Source organism: Myotis lucifugus, unplaced genomic scaffold (genome assembly GCF_000147115.1).
Source record: "Myotis lucifugus unplaced genomic scaffold, Myoluc2.0 scaffold_297, whole genome shotgun sequence".
NCBI classification, from domain to species: domain Eukaryota; kingdom Metazoa; phylum Chordata; class Mammalia; order Chiroptera; family Vespertilionidae; genus Myotis; species Myotis lucifugus.
In genome coordinates, this window is record NW_005871345.1 from 296,400 (window position 1) to 310,543 (window position 14,144).

The 14,144-nt window shown below is 39.8% G+C and overlaps 1 protein-coding gene across 1 annotated transcript in view; it reads right to left on the reverse strand.

Annotated features, from left to right (window-relative positions):
• Nucleotides 1-1,142: 1,142 nt before the first annotated feature.
• RNF212B (ring finger protein 212B) overlaps nt 1,143-14,144 on the reverse strand; it is a 27,222-nt gene continuing 14,220 nt past the window's right edge. The window contains exons 4-14 of the mRNA XM_023763706.1: nt 10,426-10,541; nt 9,740-9,800; nt 8,656-8,684; nt 7,622-7,668; nt 7,356-7,398; nt 7,133-7,196; nt 6,224-6,272; nt 5,044-5,083; nt 4,549-4,649; nt 3,841-3,902; nt 1,143-2,135 (exon numbers count right to left, since the gene is read on the reverse strand). Coding sequence (XP_023619474.1) covers nt 2,070-2,135; nt 3,841-3,902; nt 4,549-4,649; nt 5,044-5,083; nt 6,224-6,272; nt 7,133-7,196; nt 7,356-7,398; nt 7,622-7,668; nt 8,656-8,684; nt 9,740-9,800; nt 10,426-10,541 — 678 coding nt within the window. The 3' untranslated portion in view covers nt 1,143-2,069. The remainder of the gene's footprint in view (nt 2,136-3,840; nt 3,903-4,548; nt 4,650-5,043; nt 5,084-6,223; nt 6,273-7,132; nt 7,197-7,355; nt 7,399-7,621; nt 7,669-8,655; nt 8,685-9,739; nt 9,801-10,425; nt 10,542-14,144) is intronic.

Sequence of the window (14,144 nt, forward strand, 5' to 3'; positions counted from 1 at the left end):
AGATATTTAAACTCTTCCTCATACCAACTCCATGTTTTACCTCTTCATCGCTGAGTCGCAGAGGAAGCAGAATGTTTTTTCTGATACGGGGACCACTTTGCCTTGTACCTTTTTATCTCTTTCCAAAATCCCCATTCTCTTCACTATGTCTCAGGGTAAATCTTCCCCATGGAGCTTGTGAAAAAGTTTAATAACTGGGTGGAGAATAATTTAGACTGGATATTTATTGGAGGTGGGAATTAGGAGAGATGTCTTTTTTTTAAAAGTAGAATTAGGTTACGGAAAGGTATAGGAGAGGGGATGGTTTCTGCTGTTCGGAGGACGGCAGGTAGGCTCCAGGTTTGGTTTTACAAGCCTGACACCCTCCTGCTTAACTTGGCAGAGACTGATTTTTCATCTTCCTGGTGTTGGTTCAATTTTGTATCCAGAAAAGAGACTTTTCCCTCTCTTTATAGGATCTGTCTTGAGGGCAGAGGGATCATGGTCTTTAACTGAATTTATTGATGTTTAAGAATGGTTTTCATCAGTTGGGGGTCAGGTATAATGATATCAATGAGTTAACCATCTAGAAATAAGAGTGGTAGCCCCAGACTGCTAGAATAATAAAAAGGCCAAAAATAAAATTGTTTCTCTCTCCTCCACTTTGCCACTTCTATGCTTTAGAGATTAATGTAACCAAATACATTAACATTCTGAATTAATATAAATTTTATTTATTCTTGAAGCAGCAAGATATATTGAGGTAAATTAAAAGAACAATAACTTTGCCCTGGCTGGGTAGATCATTTGGTTAGAGCGTTGTCCTGATACACCAAGGTTACGTGTTCAATTCCCCTAGTCAGGGCACATACAAGTATCAGCCAATGCATGCATAAGTGAAACAACAAATTAATGTATCTTTCTCTCCCTCAAATCAATAAATAATATTAATAAAAAAGAACTTTGAGCCCTGACTGGTTTGGCTCAGTGGATAGAACGTTGGCCTGCGGACTGAGGGGTCCCGGGTTCGATTCCGGTCAGGGGCATGTGACTTGGTTGCGGGCACATCCCCAGTGGGAGGTGTGCGGGAGGCAGCTGATCGATGTTTCTCTCTCATCGATGTTTCTGGCTCTCTGTCCCTCTCCCTTCCTCTCTGTAAAAAATCAATAAAATATATTTAAAAAAAAAAAAAAAGAACTTTGAAAGGCAGTAGATCAGTATTACTAGGCAGATTGTTTCCTACACCTGCTACAGCACAGGCTCTTGCTCAGAAGATGAGGTGTGTCTGGAAATGCCTTTAAAAATAAATCCAGAGTTCCAGAAAGGGTAATGGCATCTTAGTTTATCTACAAGGTCATTCCCAAGACCTATTTATTTCTGGCAGATGCTTGCTATTTTACCTCACCCCCAATATTTTTGCTTAAGGCCTGCCTGCCTGTGGCCTACCCATTTAATTCTACCCCTTAGTACCCAAAGAACAATAAATAATTGATCTCAGTGGTAGTGTTCTTTGCCCATTCCACCATTCTAGAGCTTGCAATACTAATAGAATTGCAATAGCAATGAAAGGACGTCTTTATTATCTATGTACTTTAGTAAGCTGAACATCTTGTCTCCAACTATTATCAGACAGAAAGGAAAATAAACATTTAATAATAACTAGGCATAGAGGAAACAATAGGCAAACTGAAAAAAAAAGTTTAATCAATTAGGGCAGGGAACAGAATTGTTACTTGTTAACATTGGCAATGGGAGAATATATCCAAAACTAGAAAATGAAATCCAGAAGTAAAACCTAGTTAATAAGTATATTATCCCCACCCCTAAGGATGATGAGATGTTTTTATAACCTTTGTTTCAAGTTGTAGGAAATAAGATGTCTTGTGGGAGAAATGTAATCTTCCTGAAGCACTAGCCTTATATAATACCTAACCACTTTCTAAGGAGGTAATATAGGGTATACATAGTAAAGATAGAAAGTACAGAATGAAACCAGCCAGGGGTACATTTCCTAAGGCCATCATGCCTAATGGGTATTGGTTGCTAGTCTGTCCTTCAGTAGCATGTATAGATCAGACCTTGAAGATGTTCTATCTGGGAATGGTCCATGCTTCTCTCCCCCTGGCTAATCCCATCTGCCTTTGTTGGTAGAGAGTCTGCAGCAGAAGAGAGAAGGCAGATACGGATGTTTATAACCAAAAGGGCAAATAAGGACCTCTCAAGCTATTTTATGAAATTCATTAGGACAGCAAACCACCACCATTGCTTTCACATAGTTTTCTCCATTGCATGATAACTTTTCCAAACTAAGATTTGAGACATCAAAGGCTTTACCGCTACTTATGAAACGGTGATATTTCAGTGTGATATTATCTGGTGGTGATAAGACTTCTATTTTAGAAGACCCAGAACATAATACCCACAGATGATTACCAGGGAGGCAGAATTATGCCTCCAGGGAGGTGGCACTTTCTTCAATAACTCTTTCTTTAAAAACTTTGTTATAGAAATTTAAAACAAAAGTATAGTAGTATAATGAACTCACATGTACCCATCACCCAATTTCAACAAACAACTCAAGGCCCATTTTTCATTTCTGCTTTCTCACTGCGCCTCTCCACTATATTATACTAAAGCAAAAACCAGATAATCACTTAACTTTCTATCCATTCATATTTTAGTATGTATCTCCAAAATATAAATTATTTTTAATTTCATTTTATTTTGTTAATCCTCACCTGAGGATATTTTTCCATTGATTTTTAGAGAGTGGAAGGGAGAGGGGGAGAGAGAAACATCGATGTGAGAGACACATCGACTGGTTGCTTCCCAACACACCCTGATGGGCAACCGAGGTATGTGCCCCGAGGTATGTGCCCTTGACTGGAATCGAACCCGAGACCTCAGACCAATGCTCTAGGGCAAAATTAGCTAGGGCCAGATAGACTATTTTAAAAAATATAACCACAATAGCACTATACCTACCAAAAAACCCCAAAAAACAACCTGTTAATAATTCCTTATTCAATTTTCTTCAACTTTTTCATAAATGGTTTTTTACAGTTAGGGCCCATATCTTTGTAGATGGTTTATACATTTCAATTATTTTCTCATCTGTAGGATAATCCCTCCATTTGTGAGGATCTTAGAGCAGGATGTTATTTTCCCAGTTTTGTCTCTTAGGGTGTAGACCCTAATTTCCTGCTGATGGAAATAAAAGGAACTTTTGGAATATGAGAGCAAAATATTTATCTACCTTAGTAATTCCTTGGGGTCACCAGGAGCTTGATACGGAGAAAGGGCTTAAATATCCTCAAGACCAGCGCCATAAAAGTTAACTTAAAAGGCAAGCCTAGACTTTTCATTGAACAGAGCTCCTTAACAAACCTCGTTTCCACGCCCTTTTCCCCTCATTGCCTGGATCAGAATGATAGTCCCATAAATTTATAAAATGTTACTCGTTATCTCAGGAGAAATAAACATGGTTTTCCTAGTTCTAGCAGTACCTCTATGCAAAAGATGTATTCCATCAAGAATACTTTTTTTGGTGAAACGGGAATGTCAGCTGTGTCCACAAACTTAGTTACTTTGGTCAAAATCTCTCAGTTTAAAGCCTTTCACTACTATGTGACCTAATTTTTTTAAGCCTCAAACCAGGAAGCTAATCTGATAGTGGAATAGACTCTTTGAAACTTGAGACCATTATGGAAAATTGTGTACATATTGTTACCACACTTGAAACCCAGGTCATTCTCCACTGGGTACATTCTACCACCTTAACAGGAGACCAGAATGTGTCTAACGTGCAGGCCTAACTGTGAATTTTTCATACTCAGACAAGTTAGACTAGTCATGGCTCACCTGCAGGGCTGGTAGCTGAAAACCAGGAAGACTCTCTAGTGCGCTTCTATTCTCCCTCTGACCTGAAGGTTAGAACAGAATGGTGAAAGATAACTTCGTTGAGCAGTTCCTTGGTAGTGTTACTTGTGGATCAGGGTAGTTCTTAATCTGGGAACACTGCTCAGAAGGGAAAAGACTCTTTGCTAAGCAATTTAAAAGGTGGCTGAATCCCCACTATTTAGGGATGGTCCATTCTTTTTCTGTGAGGATGGAGTGGGGACAGAGAGGTTTGAGTTTATGAGTAGGAAGATGTAGAAACAATATAAAGATTTTGGTGAGCTACGGAAGATGACAGCCCCTTATCAAGAGGACTGGTAGCAGAGGTACCTTTTTGAAAATGATGGGTATAAGATACTGACTTTATCATTCTCATTCAGAACTGAGCTCCTAGCAATGTTCAAACAGGGATCTCAAAGGGGGGAGGGGGGGACAGTTTAATAAATAGCAGAACTTAACTGGTGACAGGATGCGTGCTATTTAGGCAAAATTCAAAGCCTCCCTTCCATGTGAAGGAAATTGGATAAATTAAAGAATATTAAAGCATTAAACTGGAGACAGTGCTCTTTTGTGGGAAGATCCTCAACTTCTTTTTGCCTTGAAAATTTTCATTTTACTGTTTATGTGCCAGTGGTTGAAGCTACAATCCTTTAGGGATATTATTTAACTTACCTGAATTGTTGGGGGTGAGTACTTGTATGTGGCCTGAATCCCCACTATTCAGGGATGGTCTGAAAGAAAAAATCCCCAGTCCAGAAGAGGCAGATGAAGTTCTATGGAGGAGAAATAAAAGCATCAGCAGAGAAAAAGAAAGCTAAAGGTAAAAAGGATATGTAAAGAAAGAACCTATACATTTAAGCCAGGGACCCTACTTGCAAGTGAGAATAAAATTAAGTAATTGAGCCCAGCCAGCATGGCTCAGTGGTTGAGCATTGACCCATGAACCAGGAATCGCAGTTCAATTCCTTGTCAGGGTGCATGCCCGGTTACAGGCTTGATCCCCTGTGTGGAGTGTGCAGGAGGCAGCCAATCAGTGATTCTCTCTCATCATTGATGTTTCACTCTCTCCCTTCCTCTCTGAAATCAATAAAAAGATATTTTAAATCTAAAAAAATTAAGTGTCCCAGTGAGCAGATCTCAAGTGAAGGGAAGCACAGTGTTACTCACCTGTATGATAGGCTGTGAGTGGAAGCTGGTGAAGGGGTTTCTAGAAAGCACAAAAATGAACCTGTGAGATAATCCATAGACTGGAGAAGAGATTCAGGTATACTCAGGGCCAGGGAAAAGGAACTAGGGATCAAAGATTTTCATATATATAAAAAACCAACTTTGGTTTTGTTGATTTTTTCTATTTTCTATTCCCTAGTTCATTAATTTCTGCTCTATCTTTGGTTCTTTGAAGTGATCAACAAAACATTAACATTTAGTATTTAGTCATACAGTCCAAGAAAAAAATAAGGAAGCCTCAAATAACTAAAATCAGAAATTAAAGAGGGAATATTACTATAAAAATTACCATTAATAAATTGGCTAGCCCAGCCAGTGTTGCTCAGTGGTTGAGCTTCAACCTAAGAACCAAGAAGTCACGATTTGATTCCTGGTCAGGGCACATGCCTGTGTTGTGGGCTCAACCCCCTGCCGATCAATGATTCTCTCATCATTGTTGTTTCTGTCTCTCCCTCTTCCTTCCTCTTTCTGAAGTCAATAAAAAATATATTTAAAAAAAGTAAATTTGCTAGGACACCTACATTCTTCAAAGAGATAAGTATGGAACAATTGAGGAGAGACTTTGGTGAAATTAAAAAATGGTTATTCTAAAGAGATTTGCAAATTTCAAATCGCCTTTTTGGAAAGAAAGGGAAATCTCTGATAAGTATTCTCTAATGCCCTTGAAAATAGTAATAACAGTAATTTTAAGGGGGAAGAGAAAAGTGGGTGGAACAAAAATATTTCTTCACAGGAAAATATTTATGTTTAATACACAGTGAAGCAGCCAGATATCCTGTAGGCTAACAAAATCAGCATCTAGTTACCCTCCTTTTAAGCCTAACTTCTACTGCCATCTTGTGGCAATTTTAAAAATCCAAGTCAATTATTTTATTCAAGTTATCCACTTGACTAGATGAGGTTTTCAATGACTTTCTATCACTCAAACCTCTTCTTTCCCCCTTATCAGTTTGAGAATAGAAATAGCATTATTTGAAAAGTAATACTTTATGTGTGGATATCTGGAATCACTGGAACAAACAAAATAAAATGGCATTATATTATACACAGAAAACCAGAAATCTGCTGGTGTATGCACAGAATATTTTGTTTTCTGACACCTTTTTTTTCTCCCCCTCACCAGTATAAGAGTCGCTGGGAGTGCTCCTTCCCTGAACGCCTCTGGCTCCCTGATGGACAAATAATAAACATCCATTAATAAACGTACCTTAATTTTCTGGCTTCCATATTCCTTGCCATTTCTCTATATCTACACATTGAAGCACATTTTGTTCTCCTGGATTGGATATCTAGTCCACACTATATTACTTCCAAAATGCATATGACTAACTTAATTTAGTGCTTGAACATTTCCACTATTTCACCCCTATTTGTTCTCTGCAGCAGCTTCCAACTTCAGGTCTGTGCTGCCAAAAGAAAAGTCTAGGATGTCCTCAGATAACTTATGCCAAAATCACATAAGTTTAATATTCTTTTTTTTTTTTTTTTTTAAAGTTTGTTCCTTTTTTTTTTTTTTTTTAAATATATTTTATTGATTTTTTACAGAGAGGAAGGGAGAGGGATAGAGAGTTAGAAACATCGATGAAAGAGGAACATCGACCAGCTGCCTCTTGCACACCCCCTACTGGGGATGTGCCCGCAACCCAGGTACATGCCCTTGACCGGAATCGAACCCGGGACCCTTCAGTCCGCAGGCCGACGCTCTATCCAGAGCCAAACCGGTTTCGGCAAGTTTAATATTCTTGCCTTAAATCTTTGCTTTCATTTAGCATTAGAAATCTCACACTAGCCTGGTTGGTGTGGCTCAATGATTGAGCACTGACCTATGAACCAGGTCACAATTCAATTCCTGGTCAGGGCACGTGCTCTGGTTGTGGGCTCAATACCCAGTATGGGGTGTGCAGGAGCAACTGATCAATGATTCTCTCTCATCATTGATGTTTCTCTCTTGCCCTCTCCTTTCCTCTCTAAAATCAATAAAAATTAAAAATAAATCTTCGTCTAGAAAGAGAAGGTAACTTTTACTTACTTGTCCCACGCTGCTACTAAAGCCAGCCACTCTATAAGGGATAGACTCCACTGAGGAGGACCGGCTGTATAAGGTGAGACAAAACAAAACAAACAAACCTGGCATTAAACTTTTGCAGAGACCTAAAGTCTCCTTAGTCTCTATCTCAGCCACATCTAAGTATTTCTTTCATCTTCCAACTTTTGCTAACAGTTTAATGTTGCTATGTAGGCTTCCTACTCACCTGACCACTTGACTGCTATGCTGACAACTGGGTCTTGGAGTAACTAAAAAGGAATAAAGTGCAGAATGAAAAGTTTCCATCAATAGTATGCTCTTGCCTAGCCAATCGGTTGCCAGTGGGTATCTGGTTGTATGATCTCATTTCATACATAAGGTTAAGGAAATCACATTGTAGTCTCTGAGAGGAAACCATCTTCCAAATGGGAAAAAGATATTTATTCATCTCACACAGATTTTTGGGCAAAAAAAAAAAAAAAAGTTCTCTACCTGACTGTGTTGGGGAAGTAATGCCCACCGGTCGAGGTGTGGTTGGCCTGCAAGGAAAAAACAGGAGGCAGCTCTAATATCTCTAAGTAGAAATTTCACATTAGAGGAGAAATCAAATCATTGTTTTTAGAAGTAATAGCTTTCTCTCTGAGGATAAATTGCTTATTATCATGTATTAACAGGTATCATCCAAAATATGGAGTCCAAGTTTCCATATGAGACCCCCTTGGCTGTCCAACTCCCTAAGTTCTTCCCTTTATTGCCCACAATATGATAAGTTTTGAAGTCCTCCTTTCCTTCTTTCTTTCCTCAGTGCCTTACCACGTACTTTTAACTTCACATATATCTAACCAACTGTCCATTCATTCATATATCCACCATCCCCCCTCACTCTCTCCATCCCCTCATCCATCTATCCAACAAGCATTTATTTAGTGCTTATATGTCCTAGATACTGAGATTACAAAGATACTAGAATATGATTCCTATCTCTGAGAGGCTAAAGGTTAGTGGGGGACATAATAATAATAATAAAGCAAGGTTTAAGTGTTATAATGGGCATATCAGAAGTACAGAAATATGAAAGAATACTAGGCTAACTTCTGTGAATACAGGAGCCATGTGTTTTTTAATCCACCAATACAGGACTAACATTAAAAATATTTAACAATTACCAATTAGAATGACTGGTGATGTATACCCAGCATTTAATAAATAGTGGTCACTTAATGAATATTTATTCCATAAATGAATAATAGAACACCTACTCTAGCTAATGAAGTTTTGACAGAAGAAATGACATGGGAGTTGAATTCTGAAGGATGAGTAGGATTTCATAAGATGATGGTTAAGGGGGAACATTACTTTCAAGATTTTACTTCAGCACTTTTCAGTGAGTAACTCTTTCTTGGAGAAGTGAAAGATAAGTTCATCAACCATTTCCTTCACCTCAGAGCCCACACAAGAGTTACAACCAAGAGTCAAGGAAGAACAGACATTTTCAAAGAGGGTAGAATGGGCCTGATAAAACCGACCTGCTTCCTTGGTACCAACTTGGCGATTCCTGTAAGTGAAAAAAAAAAAAAGAAAGTGAAGGAAACTGAAGCTCAAGGGTCTTAATCTGTAGATCTTACTTATTAGACACGTAAGCTGCAGTGTCTGCTAGCTGTGGTTGTTAAGACTTCCAATAGGAGAAAAAATAGCAGCAGTGTTTCCTTAGGAAACTTTTAGCTTTGGGGGAATAAAATTCTAACTCCTCATAAAAAGACATTGAGAATCCTGTAGACTAATATACATGGGGAAATAGGGGGGAAAAAGAAAAATGACAGCATTACAATGTGCTATAATAGTTACAGGAGCAGGATCAAGAGGAACATTATATATGTACAGAGTACATTCTTAGGAAGAAACAAATGTCTAGGAAATGCAGTTTGAGGCATAAGAAGGGTCCTGAGGTGTCTTGGGATTCTTGAAGAGAAATTTTAAGTTACAATAGATATCCTATATAAAAACCTAATATGCAAATCGACCGAACAGTGGACCGATCGAATGACCGGTCGCTATGATGCGCACTGACCACCAGGGGGCAGACGCTCAATGCAGGAGCTGCCCTGGTGGTCAGTGTGCTCCCACAGGGGGAGTGCCGCTCAGCCAGAAGCTGGGCTCATGGCTTGGGAATGCAGTGGTGGTGGCAGGAGCCTCTCCCGCCTCCAGGGCAGCGCTAAGGAGCAGTCATCTGAATGGTAAGGAGCAGTGAGCAGGCGGGTGGTAAGGAGCGAGGGCTCCCAGACTGCGAGAGGGTGCAGGCTGGGCTGAGGGGACCCCCCCCCCCAAGTGCATGAATTTTGTGCACTGGGCCTCTAATCTCTTTTATAAGCGAGCTTTCCAAATGGTATGTTGTAACTCACTGATGTTCAAGGATGGGCTATCAGTGTGCTAAATACTGACCCTTTCAGCCCTCCAAGGTCTTCTATGGCCTCATGTATCTACTACAGTGTGCTTGCACACACATTATCAGTTATATATGAAAAAGTTAGGAAACACTATTCTATTCAGTCTGCTAGATTGATGGGAAAAATAGGAGAGAAAATCATAGTAAGGAAAATCAATTTCACTCACCTTCAGGATGGCTAGAAATTTCTTTAGTTCTCCATTCTCTTTCCTTAAGACTGACAGCTCTCTAGGCAAAAGATGAAAACAATCAGCTCTAGTAGGTCAATGGGATAATTATTTTGATTATTATCTAGTTAATGCTTATGGAGAGATGTCTGCCACCATAGCCGGTATTCCTCTCAGAGATCTAGTAATTCGGGGAGGCAATGGCAGAGTTTTGATGATGAGAAGAATCAGATGGACAAAATAAAGTCACTTAGTATGATTTCAGGGGAGTTTACATAGAATTCCATTTCCTCTCCACATAAACCGCTGGCCTGTTGATACCTGAAATTTCCATCAAGGATTTCATCTTTTAGCTTAAGATTTCCAAAATATATCCTCCTAGAGGTAACATTTTAAATGCTGTCTCTTGTCTTTATCACTGTGAAAAAGCTATATCTGATTTCTCTGAAGAAGCAGTTTTTGATCGGGGGAGTAAGAAAGGAAAGCTATAAAGTAAGGAGGACCCCTCGAGGGAAGAAAAATGAAAATAAAATAGAGATTGAGGGGACTAAAAATTCTGTACCTGATTTTCCCAAGATAAACATAAACACATACGGAGCAATTTTCAGGCTTTGCAACCATAGGAATTAAGGGCTATAGCTTCTATGCAAGAAAAAAGCTCTCTGGTGATTTGATTTGTCACTTACTTGTTCTGGCTGGCCACTGTTTGCCGTGCCTCCTGCATGGCTGCTTCTAACTTTGTAATTCTATGCTTATAAAAGGCGATGAGGAGATCTGTTTGTTTTTTCTGGAAACTCCACACCTGTGAAGGAAAACGAGACCTATGACAAATACCCCCATAACTCCTTACTTCTGGCAACAAAGGAAAATACATCAATTCATACTTTATTTTTTTTTAAATATTTTTTTATTGATTTCAGAGAGGAAAGGAGAGGGAGAGACAGAAACATCAATTATGAGAGAGAATCATTGATTGGCCACTTCCTGCACTCCCCACACTGGGGATCGAGCCCACAACCTGGGCATATGGCCTGACAGGGAATTGAGCTGTGACCTAGTTCATAGGCCGATGTTCAACCACTGAGCCATGCCAGCCAGGCCTCAACTCACACTTTATTATTGATCATTTTCTTCTGAGCATCTGGCCTAGTTCATGACACCCCAGAACTAGAGGGTTCAGCATTAGGAAAAAACACACAAAACTGTTCGTTTCCAGGACAATGGCCTCCTAACATCTTAAAAAGAATATTCTGACATAGCAGGAGGGCCCTTTAAAAATATAATCTTTCATCTTGAGCAAGAAGAGTGAAACAAACAAACAAAATATTGGGCCCTAACCGGTTTGTCTCAGTGGATAGAGCATCGGCCTGCGGACTCAAGGGTCCCAGGTTCGATACTGGTCAAGGGCATGTACCTTGGTTGTGGGCACATCCCCAGTAGGGGGTGTGCAGGAGGCAGCTGATCGACATTTCTCTCTCATTGATGTTTCTAGCTCTCTATCCCTCTCCCTTCCTCTCTGTAAAAAATCAATAAAATATATTTTAAAAAATGTTGGAATTGGTTCTGATCTAACTTATCAGATTACTTCTACATTCCAGAGCACAAGTAACCAACTTACTTTCCCTAAGAAACTCATGCAGAGTCATATACAGGTTGCTTATGCTGCTATAGAAAAGGGCAAAGAGACACTGAAGAGGATTACTTACTCCTGAATTTTATTTCTAGGCATGGGAAAATAATTTTATCTTTTGCCACCGTTTGATAGAGTGATGTGCATATCATGGGGTTATTGAGTCAAATCAAAAGTTAATATTTAGAAAGGGTTTTTGCTTTGTCAAACTCTACTTTTGAATACACAGCAGTATTTATGTGTCATCTGCTTTCTCCCTACTCAAGACTAAACCTTTTGTCTAAGGTTTTTCCTAGATTATGGTATCTTTCTTTTTTTAAAAATCTTCACCCGAGAATATTTTTCCATTGATTTTCAGAGAGAGTGGAAGAGAGAGGGAAATACAGAGAGAAATATCAATGTGAGAGAACTATATTGATTGGTTGCCTCCTGCATGCACCCTGACCAGGGCCCAGCCAGGAAGGAACCTGCAACCAAGGTACGTGCCCTTGACCAGAATTGAACCTGGGACCCTTCAGTCTGCATGCAGATGCTCTATCCACTGAGCCAAACTGGCTAGGGCCTTTGATCTTAGTATCTTGTCATAAACTTTTGTTCTTACCTAATTTGCAAGTTGCTTTTACCTCTTTCCTTTCTACTCAAAGCAAATGAAACTAGTTCTAGATCAGTGGTTCTCAACCTTCTGGCTCTTTAACTACAGTTCCTCATGTTGTGATCCAACCATAAAATTATTTTCGTTGCTACTTCATAACTGTAATGTTGCTACTGTTATGAATCATAATGTAAATATCTGATATGCAGGATGGTCTTAGGCGACCCCTGTGAAAGGGTCGTTCAACCGCCAAAGGGGTCGCGACCCACAGGTTGAGAACCGCTGTTCTAGATAGATAAGAATTAACTGTAGTCTATTTTTTAAAGTTGATTTCATAGAAGTAAAACATGTTTGTTTTAGAAAATTTGAACAGCGCAGGAGTGAAAAAAAATTCACTCAGCATTCTGGGAGTTAACTAAAATCATGGTGGTGGTAGTGGAATGTTGGGGAACAATAGATTTTACAGATAGATGTAATCCATAGCTAAAAAACAGTATCCTAAACTCCTAACCTACTCTTTTTTATTCATTTAATTTATTTTTTTGTTAATCCTCACCTGAGGATATTTTTCCATTGGTTTTTAGAGAGTGGAAGGGAGGGGGAAAGACAGAAACATCGATGTGAGAGAGTCACATCAATTGGTTGCCTCCTGAAGAAGTATGTGCCCTTGACCAGAATTGTACCCGGGACCCTTCAGTCTGAGGGCCCAATCTCCATCCACTCAGCCAAACTCCTAACCTCCAAGTTTTCAGTTAGATTAAGTATCAGGCTAGGGCCAAGAAAATCCAAATCCTGCCCCGGACCAGTTCTCCCTTTGAGACTTCCAAGGGTCATACATGCACCGAAAACAGACCCCGCTGTGGAACTCCAGGGAGCCAGAATGGAGTACTAGAAGGCCTTTTGCCTAGGCCTAAGGAGGCCTACTTATCCCCCAAAAAACTCAAATCCAAAAATCTCAGATCTGACCATTCCAAGAAAAAGAAAGACCAATGCAGAAAAACAACCACCAGCAAGAAGTGTTAGAGGAGCCCGAGCAGGTTTGGCTCAGTGGATAGAGTGTCGGTCTGGGGACCGAAGGGTCTCAGGTTCAATTCCAGTCAAGGGTACATGCCCAGGTTTTGGGCTCAATCCCCAGTAGGGGGCGTGCAAGAGGCAGCCGATCAATGATTCTGGCTCATCATTGATGTTTCTCACTCTCCCTCTCCCTTCTTCTCTGAAATCACTAAAAATGTAGTAAAAAAAATATACAAGTCTTAGAGGAGAGGAACAAGTGGTTTTGCCTGATGCTAGAGTAAAAATGTTTAGCTTATTTCAAATATGTCCACCAGCCCCCACCTGATGGTTCAGTTGGTTGGAACGTCGTCCCACACACCAAAAGTTTACAGGTTTGATCCCATTTGGGGCTCCTATGGGAGGCAGTGGGTCAATGTTTCTCTCTCACATCGATGTTTCTCTTTCACATCTTCTCTAAGATCAATAAAAGCATATCCTCTAGTGAGGATTAAAAAAAAATACATCCACCAAAGAAGATTCTAAACCTAACTCAGTAATGAATCTCAGTATTTTTTAAAATTTTTAATTGTTAGCAAACTCATTATTATGCCTCATTCCAATCCTTCAGCCTCATAAAAAGGTTGGCTTCTTTATTTTCTAAAGGACAAATTTTGCTCACTTATAGTTGTTGTTTTTTAACTTGGGGATTGCCCTAATCGGTTAATCGGTTTGGCTTAGTGGATAGAGCATCAGCCTGAGGACAAAAGAGGGTCCAGGTTTGATTCCGGTCAAGGGCATGTACCTCCGTTGCAGGCTCCTCCCCAGCCTGGGCCCTAGTTGGGGCTCATGAAGGAGACAACCAATCTATGTGTTTCTCTCACATCAATGTTTCTCTCTTTCTTTCCCTCTCTCTTCTACTCTCCCTAAAAATCAATGGAAAAATATCCTCAGGTGAGGGTTAACAAAACAAAAACAAACAAACAAAAAACTTGGGGATTATTTTGTTAATATTTTAAAATAAAAAGAACAGATAATAATAAATGTAGTTCTGTTGAAGCCCTAACTGGCATTGCTCAGTGGTTAGAGTGGCGGCCTACAAACCCAAGGAGGGGTTCAGGAGGCAACCATTCTCTCTCACACCAATGTAGTCTCTCTCTCTGCTCCCTTCCTTCCCTCCCTCTCTCCCACTG